The 14928-nt window shown below is 53.6% G+C and overlaps 3 protein-coding genes across 3 annotated transcripts; all 3 read left to right on the top strand.

Annotated features, from left to right (window-relative positions):
* Positions 1-1213: 1213 nt before the first annotated feature.
* Positions 1214-3547, top strand: G6M90_00g039070 (uncharacterized protein; the record flags this gene model as incomplete). Its single annotated transcript, XM_014691776.1, has 9 exons — positions 1214-1218; positions 1298-1437; positions 1509-2062; positions 2116-2283; positions 2338-2711; positions 2767-3049; positions 3108-3290; positions 3354-3429; positions 3507-3547. The coding sequence occupies 9 exons, from the start codon at positions 1214-1216 to the stop codon at positions 3545-3547; spliced, it is 1824 nt and encodes a 607-aa protein (XP_014547262.1).
* Positions 3548-8154: 4607 nt separating this feature from the next.
* creD (HECT-type ubiquitin ligase-interacting protein creD) lies at positions 8155-10302 on the top strand (the record flags this gene model as incomplete). The annotated part of the gene is made up of 4 exons (XM_066130247.1): positions 8155-8219; positions 8438-8581; positions 8663-9422; positions 9523-10302. The coding sequence occupies 4 exons, from the start codon at positions 8155-8157 to the stop codon at positions 10300-10302; spliced, it is 1749 nt and encodes a 582-aa protein (XP_065986416.1).
* Positions 10303-12364: 2062 nt separating this feature from the next.
* slm1 (Cytoskeletal signaling protein slm1) lies at positions 12365-14026 on the top strand (the record flags this gene model as incomplete). The annotated part of the gene is made up of 3 exons (XM_014691778.1): positions 12365-12469; positions 12556-12681; positions 12746-14026. 3 exons carry the CDS (start codon positions 12365-12367, stop codon positions 14024-14026), a joined length of 1512 nt encoding a protein of 503 aa, XP_014547264.1.
* Between the last annotated feature and the right edge of the window lie 902 nt (positions 14027-14928).

Below are 14928 nucleotides of genomic sequence, written 5' to 3' on the forward strand. Positions count from 1 at the left end.
GGGGGGATGGGGGGCCACTGGCACGATGGAGGACCTACTAAGTTACTAGGCAGGTCTGGTCCTTTGCGTGCATTCAATGTTGACATGAGATTTGAGCGAAAGACGTCAATCCATGTGTTGATGCCGCCAGGCAGCAGCCCTGAGCTGATACGCCAATCCGTTCGCGGCGTCCAGCGACGAACCGAACCGAGCTTATCGAGAAGGTCTGGTGCCACCGTACGTCAACGTCGAAGGCGTTCCATGTCTCTGTCAATCGTTGGCGGCGGCGTCATAAGAAGTCAAGTATACTAATACAGCGGCTGCCCAGCGGCATCGCATGTCGATCAATACCAGATCCTGGCGCGTACTAAGTAGCTTGCCCTGGTTGCTGCATGGCACCTTGTCATTCCCTCTCGCCTCTCACGTGGCGTGCTACATCGCTACTCTGCAAGATGGGCTGGCAATAAAGGCCGATGGGGAGAAATACCCCGATGTATGTGTCCATGCTCGCACCAACGTTTGAACCGTCTACCTACCTCCCTACCTGGTAGGCAGCGCTGCGCCCTTGTGCCCTCCATGATTCCTTGCACTCCTCCGGTCGCCATGACAGTCGCGATAGTTCCGGTCCTTGGTGTTGACCGCTGTTGGTCCATGTTTTGCAACACAGGACCAAAAAGGGCATCCAATTGGCTTCTCGCCAAGCCACCAAGCCACGAATCCGTCGTTACGGCCCCCAACCTGAACAATGGTCGCGCCGTGCTGCTTCCAGTCTGGAGTTGAGTCGAGCGCTCAAGTGCTCCAACGTACCCCACACTCTTTCTCCAGCACTCCGAGACTCTGAGCCACCAGTCACCAGTCGACCCAACACCAATGCTAATACCAGAGCCGGCAAACCCCCAGGTTGTTCAGCTCAGTCAGTTCCGGATAAAGGGCAGCCAGGGCTGAGCCAACTGTCGTCTTCCCCTCGCCTGGCTGTCGACTGTTGACCTTTCCTCAGACTTGCTCAGTCCATCTCGGGATCGCGGCTCATTCCGTTATCCAACCCGACTTCCGACCTGCCCTGCGCAAACGACGTCACAAACTCCCCGCTGCATAGCACCGTTGCTTGACGGCATCATTTGACGGAGACGGTGACTGGGGTGACCAAGACAACCATCTTCGGGAGCCAACCAGATAGCGAGGAACGGCACTTTCATTGTATCATCATACGCAGCGCCGGATTGGTACCGTCACCATGTTGTATGTGCGATAACCATGACACGAGATCCTTCTGCTCCTCTTTGCGCTTTGCCCAGCGTCTCGCAACTGACCATTGTAGTGTTCTACCACCTCCGCCCCGATATCCCATCGGCGGCCCGTACGGCGCAACTGGTATCACGGGCATCGTGCCCATGATTGAGACGAACAATATCATTTCGAACCCTACCGGACCCGAGTGGCAGTTTCTAGTGGGAGAAGGTGGGTTTCACCGGACCAACTGTCGTCATTTGCTATTTCCCCATGGCCATGCTAATGAAACATATTTCAAGGCACCTACGTCCTCAAGGAAGACTTGCACCTCGCAACACCTCCTCCACATCCATCCGAAGCTCCCATCGTCAATCCGAATCCGCTAGCCACCAACCCGCAACCTGCATCCGTGGGTACGAAAATGACACTCGTCCGTATTCAGTCCCGGCCGCCGCCATTCTTCTACAGAGGACCATCTGCCACGACACTGTCACTGGGCGGAGCTAGTTCGCAGGACCAGTCTGGGGATGCTAGGTATTCTACCGAGGGCGGAATGAGCAGTGAAGATGGTCGGGGAACATCTACGAGCGATGCGCCAAACTCGGCGACTCTTGGATTCACCCCGGCATTCGGCGAGGGAAACTCGTTGCTTGTGCCGTCACAAACCAAAGACGTAAATAAGCGAAAGAAGCCAAAGAACAATGTGACCAAGAGTAATTCGTCCTTTATTTCGCGAGTTATTGTCAATGAGAGCCTGTCAAGAAGAATGACAGATAGACCCGGCGACGGCATCTTTGCCTTTGCCAACATCAACCGCGCTTTCCAATGGCTAGATTTGTCGTCTCCAAACAAGGTAATTTGCCGTGTGTCCCGTATATCTAAACTGCATCTGACTCTGGCAAACAGCAAGACTATTTCACCAAGATTCTGTTCACCAAGGCGCACTGTCTGAGCCATGACGTAAATATGGTGACCAAGGGAGCGTCGCACATTGACGTGATTATGGGCTTCTCAACCGGGGAAATTATTTGGTGGGAACCCATTTCACAGAGATATACGCGCATGAACAAGAATGTAAGTGGCACGTCTGGTCAATGAGCTGTGATGAGGCTAATGTGCGGTCCCCAGGGCGTCATCAACAACACCCCCGTGACACACATCAAGTGGATTCCAGGCTCGGAGAACTTGTTTTTGGCGGCACACATGGATGGCTCTCTGGTTGTCTACGACAAGGAAAAGGACGACTCACAGTTTACCCCCGAGGACGACGAGACTAGTGTGCATGGTAGCGAGTCTGGTCATGGCCAGAATGGAGTGAAACCTGGGACCAAGATGCATATTGCTAAATCCGTGCATTCGCAGAACCAAAAGACAAACCCCATTGCGGCTTGGAAGTTGTCAAATCAGCGCATCAACTCTTTTGCCTTTTCACCTGACAACCGGCATTTGGCGGTGGTATCCGAGGATGGAACTTTGAGATTGATAGACTACCTGAAAGAGGAGTAAGCTGTCCCCTCGCACGCTTTGGGCCCCGGTTTGGTGCTGACAGATGCTCAGACTACTGAGCTTGTTCTTCTCCTACTACGGAGGTCTGACATGTGTCTGCTGGACACCGGACGGCAAGTACGTCCTAACCGGCGGCCAGGACGACTTGATATCGATTTGGTCGGCTGCAGACTCTGCGTTGGTGGCGAGGTGTCAGGGTCATCAGTCTTGGGTATCATCGCTGGCTTTTGACCTATGGAAATGCGACGAACGTAACTACCGCTTTGGGAGCGTTGGTGACGACGGCCGCTTATGTCTTTGGGACTTCAATGTCGGCATGCTCCATCGGCCAAAGGTGAGTCACGACTGAAACCAGTGGGATGCATTGCTCGGGAAGCTGACATGTGTTGAAGACTTCCGCAAGACAACGTGGCTCCGTTTCCGGACCTGCTGGCATTTCGCCACGGAGTGAGGCAGCTAGTCCTCTGGGCACTCTACTGAGATCCAACTCTTTGTATGAGGCAGACGAGTATGGGGATGGAGTTTCGCATCCTGTTGAGCCAAGATCTCGAATCCCCATCTTGCCGCCAGTTTTGGTGAGCCGTTCTTGATGCAGAAACATGAATGGTATCAGTAATTGATGCTGACAAACTATCCAGACGACGGTAATCGACACTCACCCCGCGTGCTGGTTGGATTTTACCGAGGAGGCAATTATCACAAGCTGCAAAAATGGTGAGTCGACGACATCAATTTCATGAAACGTAGAATCAGATGCCAAATGTCAGCCGGCGGCTAACAGGCGCAAACAGGACACGTCAGAACATGGACCAGACCTGGGGCGTCAGTGTAAACGGGGGGAGGGTACTCCGTAAAGTAGAATCTATGCGGGATAGAACTGGGGACACAACAGCCCTGGTGGTGGTGGTGTTGGATAGTGTAGAGCCCGGCCAACGCAGCCAATACTTGATTGACATTGAAGTGTATCATGGGTGGTGTTCTGATACCCCTTGTACGTTGCTATTCATGCATGGTCAATGAAGTAGTGGCGTCACAAACACTTTGGGACTCGCCAATATGTGATAGTATTTGTTCAGGGGCATCGACTCTGACGTGGCTCAATGCGACCGGCAACTACCGAGGACGAAAATGGTGTCTGCACGCCGCTTGTTGAGTCGCATGGTCCCGAATAGCATGTGGTGAGAGTTAATGCCAGTCTTTCTCATTATGCCTGGTGCAGTTGTGAAGAGGGCAGGTGTCCATGACAAGGCTGTAGGGAGTACTGAAGGCCCCAATCTCAACAATTCCTAGGCCAGCGAATGCGGAAACAGAACCAGCACGTTGGCTCCTCATTGCCATCAGATCGGCCAAGCAGTCCGAATCTGCCCGAGTCATCTGTGTGTGCAGTCCACAACCATGACTTCCATCTGCCCACAATGACCAGGGAAGTGGATACCAGATCCTGGAAGATGGTCTAACGGGGGAGAGATATTCAGGCACATACATACAGCTATACATGTATTTACTTGAGTAGGTCGTATGTATGTATGTATATACATGTGAAATGGTGTGTTGTAAGCCAGGAGGACCCTTGGGCCCAGTTGCCGGCCTGTATGTACATACGATCGGCGCGGGAAGATGGGAAGTTTCCGAGAACCGGTCTTCACATGTTACCGGCGGCGATACAAGAGTCGAATGTAGCGGGCAACTAGCGAAACGCTGGGAAAGGGTTCTTTGTTCCAGGCACATTGTGGTTATTATTCTTTATGCGACGAGCACGGCCGGGCCCATTCCAACGGCAGACCCGTACTTGTGCATTGGTGGCATGTTTTGCAGTTCTGCAGCAAAGAGCCGATGTATGCACTATCTGATCATGTTGCGCAATTTGGTTGGAGACGACATATGTACTAGTATGTAGTATGGGAGAAAAGACGCAATCTGCATGTCCGTCTGGGAAGTGGCGCAGTTTAAGCATCCGAGAAAGGAGCGTCGTGTCAAGTCGAGTTTGTTTGTTTGTTGGCCCTGCCTTGGTGCTGGTGCCGGTGCTGGCCTGAGTGACAGGGGTGTGGTGTGGCTTGGCGACGAATGCTTCTGGAAGACCAGACAGGGCCTGCGTTCAGTTCAATGTTCAACGCTCGACGAGACGAGACGAGCCAGGCGGTCTGTGCTGCATGCAGAAGAGAGCCGTCTGGTGCGTCCGTGGTGACTTGGTTCGTCTCGAATTCTCACGTTTCCACCGTGAGCGAGTGCTCAGCAAAAACTGCCGCGAATCGAACCCGATGACATGTCGTTGTTGATACTGCGCCATTATCATCATGCGATGGATGAAGAAAAGTCCACCCGGGTCAGCAAGTCACAGTCCATGCTCTTATCTGACGGCCTTGGAGCAGTTTTTATCTAGATAAATGGCGAAAAAAAGTGGACGGTTTGACAACTTTTTTTTATCACCGTAGATCGTATCACGATCCCTGCAACCCTGTTAATCAAAGATGGAACCCGGCACAGGTCCGCCCTGTGGATCCAAGGCTTGTTGCAAATTCGTGAATCCATGGCCATTTATCTATGTACGTAGTACGTGTTGACCGCCATGGCGAGATTTCGTAGATGGCGCAATGCGCGGCTTCTATCAGGTGTTGGTCTGATGGAGCGGGTGCCTCAGCTCCTCAGCTCTCTATTTTTATTTCGATGTTCCCCCCCCCCCTTTTTTTTGGTATTTAGGACGACATACCACGGTCGTCGCATCGTGCACTCCCAGGTTGATGGCGTCATGGTGGCCAGCATAAGAGGCACCAGATATTGCGAGGCAAAAAGCACGCGCGACGGGACAAATGCCGCTGCTCAACCAGAACGCGCGCGCACGTTTTCCCCAGCCAAGATTCCAGACAAGCTAAATACTCAAGCATGCCCCGATGAATGACAAGTGCTTACGAATGCGTCGAGGAACAGTCGTGTTGCGAGGCGTATTGCTCGACTCACCGCGGTGACTCACTTGCCTCGGTATTCGGATGGACCTATTTGCCATGATGTGAGCATCCATCCAAAGCTTGGACGGTGTGCCCTCCACGCCTGCCCGGTGAAATGCGTGCTTCCACTTGGCGTATGATTCGTTTCGTCTTGTTTGTGGTAATCGCGGTGCGCAAGATGCTTTGCCCGGTGCCGGACGCCGGGGCGAGCGGGATTGAAGTTGAAGCGGTTGGCCGTTGGCTTCAATTACTGCGCCGACTGTGACGCAGGGCTGAATGGCGTCTAATAGCGGTCCCTGTCTCACCTTGAGAGTGACGGCACGTATGTATGTACACCGTGTACTCCGTAGTTATTACTCAGCTGCACCTTCCTTGGATCTGGCAGCGACATGTGCGCACATTCGGATTCATCTTGAGTTGATGCATTTTGAACATTTGAACTGCCGAAATGTTATTTGTCCTTAGAGGTGCACAATCATTATGGGTAGTGACAGGAGGCAAACATCAATTAATGCCATTTGAGTAACTGTTCCGTACCTCACTTACCTGTGCATAAAAGCCCGTCCTACGACTTAGTAGGTACCTAGGCATTTAATATTCAGGTTCAGGCGAGGTTCCACGTCGAGGGACGGCGCCATGGCGCGACAAATGCGTCTACGAGTCTTTGTTCTCCTCATCAGTGTCTGTCTGCACCTAGTTTGACAGCTTGGCAAGGGCCCGCGTGGTTGCCCGTCGGGAGCTCTTGGAACGATTGGACTCGTGACAATCGGCACTCGGAGGTTGTGCATTTTGCCGTACGCAGGACGAGAGAGGTACCTCGTGGCCGCCTATCGGTTGCATGCGGCCCGGAGTACCTCGGGAGTACTTTCGTTATGCCATGTTTGCTTGGATTTACTATTAAATTGTCACCGTCCCTGAGGACCCCGAATCGTCTTGGAGATTGTGTTGCCTCCTTTTTGGGACTTGGTCTAAGTTTCCCCAGCCGTATTAATATACCAAAGGCGCGTGCTTCCCCCTGAGGCGTTGTTCGCTCCTTTGTCACGACTCACCCATAGCGAACCCGCGCCAACAAAGAAACATCGTCACTCGACCGAGTACTTATATGCCAGCTGGTTCATGGCCGCAAAGACTTGCCCAACAGCCATCGAACAATTTTGCTAGCCTAGAACACAGTTTTCTCATTTCCACCCATCGGCCAGCCGGATACTCTTGGTTGGCTTTGGGTGCTTTGCGATAGCGTCACCCAGCACCATCGACGACTTCTTGTATCTACCAGACATCTGGACCCTGAGCGGCCAACGTGGACGCCGAGCGCCACAACAACATTAACTGGGCCGCCGCCGCCGCCGCCGCCGCCGCATCATTGCCTCGAGAGCGCGAGTCGTTCGCGTTGGAATCTAGCAAGCGTTAAGTCGCACGCAGGTGGACACTGGCGCATTGCGCAACCGGATCCTCTCTCTTCGGGCGTCAACCGGCCCATCTCATCGCCCTGCCTTGGACCGTCGGAGCGCTCCTCCTTGATAGGGACGGTTTCAAGGTTGGGCCCGGCAGGAGAATTGACAGCACGTCAACGTTCTGGAAAGGCGGCCCTGCTAGTGGCCAAGGCTAAACCAGGACTCTTTGAAGCATCTGCCCATCTGCCCATCTTGGAGTGGATCAGAGGACGGCCCCACCTGTATCGGCCACCTGCGATACCGCGTGGGTACATGTGCTCACAGGCACATGGTGCCTAGGAACCTGGGTATACCGGGCGTGTTTGGCGTATGTACAACGGAGCACGGAGTACGCAGGGCCTGGCGACAGCAGGCAGAGTGTGACACTGGCAAATCTGGGTCCAGAGTGGAGAGGCCCGTTGACCCGATTCAGCAGGGTTCGTGAGTCGACTGTGGCAGCAGCAGCAGCAGCAGCAGCAGCAACAGCAGAGAGTGGGAGCGAGCAGACGACCAGACCAGATTGCCCATTCGGCGCGGCATCGACAGATCATAACCACAGGGGGAATCCCAGAGACGCCAGCTCTGGTTGACCCGGAAGCGAAGCGAGCAGCGCGGTGCCAGCGGTACCACTGCCAGTGCTACTACCACTGTTGTTGCTGCCAGACACGGACAGCCGACCGACTCGACTAGACCAGACGATACGACGGTCCCAGCTCAGTTCGCATGTGGTTGGCCTCAAAAAGTCGACTTCCTGAAATAATACAACCGGCTCCACCAAATCGGCCGCCCGCCGACCTCGTCGCCTTGCCTTCTGCTCTTGCGGGCTTTGCTCTTCGCTCTCCTCTCTCTCTCTCTCTCTCTGCATTTCAATTCCTCGTCTGCCGCCTCATTTCTGTCTTTTCCAAAGAAATACTACTGCGGTACTGCTCCTCCCTGCGACTTGGTCGGCTGCGTCTCCCGTCTTGTTTCTACTTCGCCTGGCAAAAGGCATCCATCCCTCGTCTATTGCAAGCGCCAGTTGCGCCGCCACTCGCCTGCTTGCATAGTGCATCGGCACCCAGACCATGCCGTCGTTCAAGCCGTTTGCATCCGTGACGGGGCGAAACAGTTACAGCCTGTTTGATATCCGGTGAGTCTGCTTCTTGTGATACCGAGGCCATGAGAGAGTCTGCATCTTGTGCGTGCTCGTGCTAGTACTCTTGTTACACAACTCGTCCATGTGGCACTTTAGTCACCCCTCCAAACAAACCCTGGCTGGCAATCAGCCTTTTTTGTTTTTTTTTGTTTCAAGCCATCCCGGACAATAGATCATCTATCTCTAGCATGCTAACACGATTTCAATCACAGGCTGGACCAAGACTTCATTGTCTTTCGAGGAAATGACCATGAATCTTCGGGTCAGCTCCTCAAGGGGGTCGTAGTTCTCTGCCTCTCGTCCCCCTTGCGCATCGAGGACATTCACTTGCGCCTCGTGGGCACCTTGCGCTTATCGTATGCTTCTTTCTTGATGCTAGCAAAATTGTTACCTTCCCTGCCGCATTTCAAAAGTCTAACATTGGATTCCCTGCACAGATGGACTGACCATAGATCGACCGCTCCTGGCGTTTCGGGGCAAAAAGTTGACAAGGCCACCATTATTCTCGACCATCGATGGCAGCCCTTTGTCGGCACCCACGGCAAGAGCATGACTCTTCCCGCTGGCAACTACGAATATCCCTTCGAGTTTATGCTGCCGGGAGATACTGCAGAAAGCGTAGAGGGCATCCGCGAAGCCTCCATCACCTACAGATTAAAGGCGACTGTCGGCCGTGGCAAGCTCGCATACGACTTGCATGCGTACAAGCACCTACGCATCATCAGGACTCTGGAACCCGGCGCTTTGGAGTTTTTGCATGCCATGAGCGTAGAGAACATCTGGCCCAACAAGGTGGATTACTCCATCGTTATCCCACAAAAGGCGGTCGTATTCGGCGGCACCATTAATATGGAAATGCGATTTACCCCTCTACTCAAGGGATTGGAGCTTGGAGACGTTACGGCAAAAATGATTGAGATTCGCGACTGCTGGATCCAAGGCGCAACGGGTCTCAGCATGCGCGAACACCGCACCGAGCGAGAGGTGGCGACTTGGCGATTCGAAGTGAACAGGGAGGAACATTGGCAAGACATGATACAAGATACTGGTCAGGAGGGTTGGGCTTTGGCCAAGTCATTGCCTCTTCCCAAGCGACTTCGTCAGTGTATTCAAGATCTGAACCATCATGGCATCAAGGTCAGGCATAAAATCAAGCTGACTGTGGCACTGAAGAACCCCGACGGCCACATTTCAGAGGTATGAAAATTAAGACTTGGAACAAGTGCGGACGGGAACCTCTTGGGTTTTGTCAGTCGGCGGTGGTGTGAGATGGATCGCTAACGTAAAACCTTTGCAGCTTCGGGCCACCCTTCCTGTATCAATTTTCATCTCACCCAACATTCCTTTTGACGAACAGGGGAACCTGCTGAGCCAGAGCCAAGGCAGCTCCGCCCCCTCAACGGAAAACGCGTTGGTAGCACCGCCGGGGTATGGCGAGCATGTATTGGACCAACTCTACGAGGATGTAGATGTCTCTGGCTTCCAAACCCCAGCAGTCCAGTCGGGCGTCAGCAGCCCCTTCTATTCACAGTCGAGGAGTGGCTCGGCAGAGAACCTCGCTTCATTGGCGCACCATCCATCGCCGATAGCGCCGGCGGCCTTATCGTCCAGGTTGGCCGACGTTTCACTCAATCCCTCCCAAAGGAATCGATCGTATACGTCGGTCCATTCACATTCCCCTTCTGGTAGGGTGTCGCCGACATCGGGCCACCATGGGTCCGCCCCCCGGTCCGAGCCGCCTTCGCAAAACCTCACTAGGAGCAATAGCGAGGAGGATCGATCGGGCAGAAACTCGACGGAGCACGTTGACTTGGATCCTGCCGAGTTTGCGGAGCTCAACCGTGTACCCAGCTATGCAACGGCTGTCCGGACACCGGCGTGGTCTCGGACGCCGCCCGCAGCCGGACTTGTTCCGGATTACCAAACTGCGTTACACGCACCTCGCACTCCTCCGGCCACAGATATTACTCCTGAGCCGTTGAGTACCATATCCGAGGATCGGTCGGGTGAAAACCGTGGTCTGACCAGTGCACCATCCAATCTTTCCAGCGTTGTAGCGAACTCGGGCAGCTCGTGACCCATCATGTCAAGTCACATGGCGTGCTGGCTGCAAATTTTAGCCGTCTTTTGTTGTTGTTATTATTATTATCATTATGATTTATCTTTGCTTTGTTTCTATTGGGCCTAAGTCCTTGCCCCCCTGGCAGAGGCATTCGAAGTATTGTCAATAGCGGTTTATCAAGATACATGGTGTTGGAGGCATGTGACAGTTTTATCTTTGCTGTCATAGCATTTTGTTGCTTGGGAAGCGACAGCATTTCCCCCCTTTGGCGTTGTTAATTGGGTTTATTGGATACGGTATAGATGATTCTTGGATATACTTGTGAAGCGGGGAGAAGAGAAGAACAAAGAAGAGAGAATACCATGGATTATCAGGAGAGTTTTTGTAATGTGATACCTGGGCTACCCTACGAAGCGCATTTTATGTCAAGTTGTGTTATGACGAGAGATGATGGGCAGGAATTGGTTACAGTAGATTGAATGCTAGACTCCCCTTGTGAGGGCTGCTACAAATTTCTATATGTTGTCTTTTTAGACTTGGGGTGTGTTTTGGTTGATGTAGAAGTGGTGACGACGGGTTGTATATGCTCGACCCATATCGGCCGGAATGGATGGAGTCAATGGTAGAGTACACCAAAGCAGTTTAAAGTGCAATTAAGGTTACTTGCCAAGAAACACCAGCCCAACTATAAAGTGCCGAGAGGCAAGTAAGTAAGTACCTTTGTTATAACCATGGCCCGATCTGCGACGTTTGGACGGTGGAGCTTGCCGACCAGACGACGCCATTGATGGTCTGTCTGGTGCTGCATGGAACGCAGTCGCATGAGGTCGAAACACGGACGACGCAAGACCAACTGCATCAAGTGTGTTGCTTCTGTCAAAGGGCGGAGTTTTCCGTGCAGAGCACTACTGCTTGCTCCATCGATTAATCATTCGTCAGCGGGTGAGACGACCTGCCTGGTCGCTTGGGATCCTAATCCAGCTGAGCTGTGCAGGTTGGCAGGGTCTGAGCTGCGACGCCAAAGAAGAAAAGAAGAGGGTAGCTGGTCCCTGGATGCGGGTGCCAAGTTGCACAGCCATGATGGGGGAAGCGAAGGGTTGACAGGGGCGGCCGTCAGGGCTGGCACCTGGGGTGTTAGCAGTCTTGTTACTCGCCGGCGGGGTTTGTGTGCGGGCCTTATCAGGTGTGCTACGGATCAAGGGACGAAACTGGCGGGGCCGTGGACGCTGGGATGCCGAGACGGTCCAGATATCTGCCGTTGACGTCACAATTTACAACAACTGGACTCCGTGCTAGTAGTAGTACTACTACTAGTCAAGGCTCAAGGGGGAGGGGCCCGTTGCTGACCGTTGCTTGAGCCAAGATGTTGATAAATACGGTTTGAGGACCCGGCTCTTCAACACCATTTGGCACATCGCGACACTTGTTGGAATCTGCTTTGGTTCTTTGGGATTTCTCTTCCATTTTTATACTTTTTTTTTTTTTTCGTTGTACAACTTGGTGCCACGGCGAATTGGTGAGTGAGCTTTCTGTTGCACGGGAGACTCTTCTGCCCCTCTGTCATGGACTCATGGCGTGTCTGGCGGCATCTCATTTGCTCCCCCGCTCCCTTCAATGTTGGGATTGGAGCTATTTCTTGATTTTTGATCACTTGGCCCGCGGCAGCCCTCGGCCGGTTTCTGGTGACCTAGGTCTGGACCATTGTCCGTTTCTTGGCTCGATTCTGGTGCTCCCTAGCCTCCCCCTTCTACCCCCCTTTCCAACATATATGAAGACGCCATTCTCCCCGCGAGTTCGGCAATTGCATCGTCATACTCGAGTACGGCGCTTGCAGGACCTACCACTAGCCATTTCATTTCTCCCCCGTCACCACTTAGGCGCCAACCAAGCAACCTTGCATCGCGCCTCATTTTACTTCTCAAACTCGGTCGAGTCGCTGCTCACCGCTAACCCTTGTCCCGCTTCTGGGTATCCTAGCTTAATTTAACTCCACCCCCTCTCGAAGCTCTCTGAATCGGATTTCCGTTCTCCCTCGCCCGTTTCGAACTGTCACCGTTGTCTCCTAACCTGCGAAGCCATGGCGTCTCCCATTTCTCCGGCTTCCACGACGTTGCCGTCGCGCGCTACTACGGGCTTGAGCGGGCATACTGAGGAGGCTGTCCCCGACTTTGATCCCAATACCGTAGGTGGGCTCTGTTGAGTGCGAAGCCGTTCTACCGGTTATTGGCGTTTGATGCAGAAATGGGCGACCGACTAACCGGATAGTAGACTGCAGGACTGCTTGCCGAGCGTTTGCAGGCATGGAAGCATGCTTGCGGCTACCTTGAGGAATATGTGACTGCTATCGAGAAGATTCACGGCCGCCAGGCCAAGGAGTACGAGAAGGCATTGAAGGTTCGACATGCCCCCCAGTGAGCGCTGATGCTTAGAGAACGTACCGGCTGACTCGCATTGGCAGACCATCTCCAACCCCCTTCGCGAGGGCCATCATTTTGACCAGAGCCTAGGGGGTATTGCAGGATTCTTCGAAAACATACGCTCCAACACACAGGCCCAAATCAATACCAACATTGAGACTGAGAAGAGTCTCAAGGGCTCTGTCTTACCCATCCTCGAGCGTCTTCACAAGGAAATCAAGCACAAGGCCAAGGAGCTCCATGGCGGTGCTCAGAGCAGTGCCAAAGAAGTCGAGAAGCTGCGCAATGTCACACAGAAGCAAATCGAGCTCCTCGGCCAGCAGACTGCCTCCTACGACTCTGCTGGTGGCAAGCTCCATGCCGGCGATGATCCTTATGTCATCCACCGAGGTGTGATGCACCGGTTGAGCAACCAGGTTGTTGCCGAGAACAACCACCACAATGACCTGATTGCCGTCCAAAACAACTTCCAGACGTTTGAGGCACACGTCATCGAAGTCTTCCAGCAGGCCGTCGAGGCGTTTGTCCAACTTGCTGGAGGTCAAGGCGAGAAGACCCGCGCCCTGTATAACGACATGTTAGGCACTATTCAGTGTGTCCCCGTCAACTTTGAGTGGCAGAACTTTACGCAGCGTTGTTCCGATAGATTGGCCAACCCGAATGATCCGCCTCGTGCCGTGGATGCCATCCAGTTCCCTAACATGGACCACGCGGCGACCAAGCCCCTGATCGAGGGCTCCCTGGAGCGCAAGTCTCGCAACAAGCTGTCCTGGGGCTACTCGACGGGCTACTACGTCGTCACACCGGCCAAGTGGCTTCACGAGTTCAAGGATTCGGACGACTCTCGCATAGATCCCAAGCCGGAGCTGTCTCTCTTTCTACCAGACGCAGTAATCGGTACCCCGAGCGGTGACAAGTTCAACGTAAAGGGTAAAGACAGAAGCGGCACCATGAGCTCCAAACTCACCGGCAGCACAGAACTCGCCTTCAAGGCCCATTCAGCCGCCGACGCGCAGAAATGGTTCCATGTCATCCAGCAAGTATGCGGAGCCACAGGCCCGGCTGAGCCAACGTCACCTACTCCCTCATCACCCGCCACAGCCTCGCCGGCGACCATCCCCCCATCCGTGGGAAAAGCCGGTGAGAAGGCCAACGACAAGGTCGAAACGAGCCCGGCCGTGGCTTCGCCTCAGGAGAGCAAGCCGGATGCTTTGGCTGCGACTACGACTGTAGAAGGTGGCCACAAGGCCCAAGAGGCTGGCGTGACTGGCGGTGAGGCCGTATCGAGTCCTTCTGACGAGAAGAAGCCAACAGTTGCATAGTGAGGCTGAGAAGGAAAGAAGAAACCGTTTGTGGGATTGCGGATGTTGTCTCATTTACGTACTTGGTGTGTGTGGTGGAGGGCCAAGGGGTAAAGGCGCAGCACTTGATGCTTGGGTACGTGTAGTTGCACTTGGAGGGAGACTGGACGAATGAGAAACAATTGTACGCCATGGTACGCTTATCACGCTTATGAAGTTGGGCTGTTTTCACGTCATCGACACCGCTACTTAATTTACATAATGCAAACTGTTTTCAAACATGCTTGTGTCGGAGCAATATCGGCAACATGTCAAGGATGTCATTCCGTACAAGTGAGGTATGCGCCGAAGGGGTCCTGTCAGGCTCAAGGTCGAACTTGGGCAACTGCTTGATGTCTCTGTCACTGTTTCTCTCGCTCTTTTTCAGCCCCATGTACCAGAGTACCTTTGCCTTTGGCGCAGAGCAAGACCGGACGAAAACGACCCGAGCCATGCAACTGCGACTGCAACAGTAAGAGGTGTGGTGTATGGAGCAGCCAACAATGTCGCGCCACGAGGTATGGTGGTACCACGGGCGACAAGACAGTGAGCCGTGTGTCACTGCCACTGTTTGGAAGGAGGAGAAAATGGGCGCGTTGGTTTGCCGGCCTTTGCTGATTCAACTCGGTCCCGTGGCCCTTTGATGTCGATTGGGCCGGCGGTAGTTTGACGACGGTTCTTTGCTGAGGGCGTCACTGTCACTGCCACGAGGCGATCCAGGACTGCGTAACGCCTCAAGGGCGCTTGCTAATAGAACCGTTTTTGTCTGTGACGTTTGGTTTTGCCTGACAGTGCGAGGGTTTTCTCTTGCTGACCTGGGGTTCCGTTTGCTTACGGTACATGGATACCGGTACCTCGTTTTTTTTTTAAACTCCCCGTGAAAC

Source organism: Metarhizium brunneum, chromosome 2 (genome assembly GCF_013426205.1).
Source record: "Metarhizium brunneum chromosome 2, complete sequence".
Taxonomy (NCBI): domain Eukaryota; kingdom Fungi; phylum Ascomycota; class Sordariomycetes; order Hypocreales; family Clavicipitaceae; genus Metarhizium; species Metarhizium brunneum.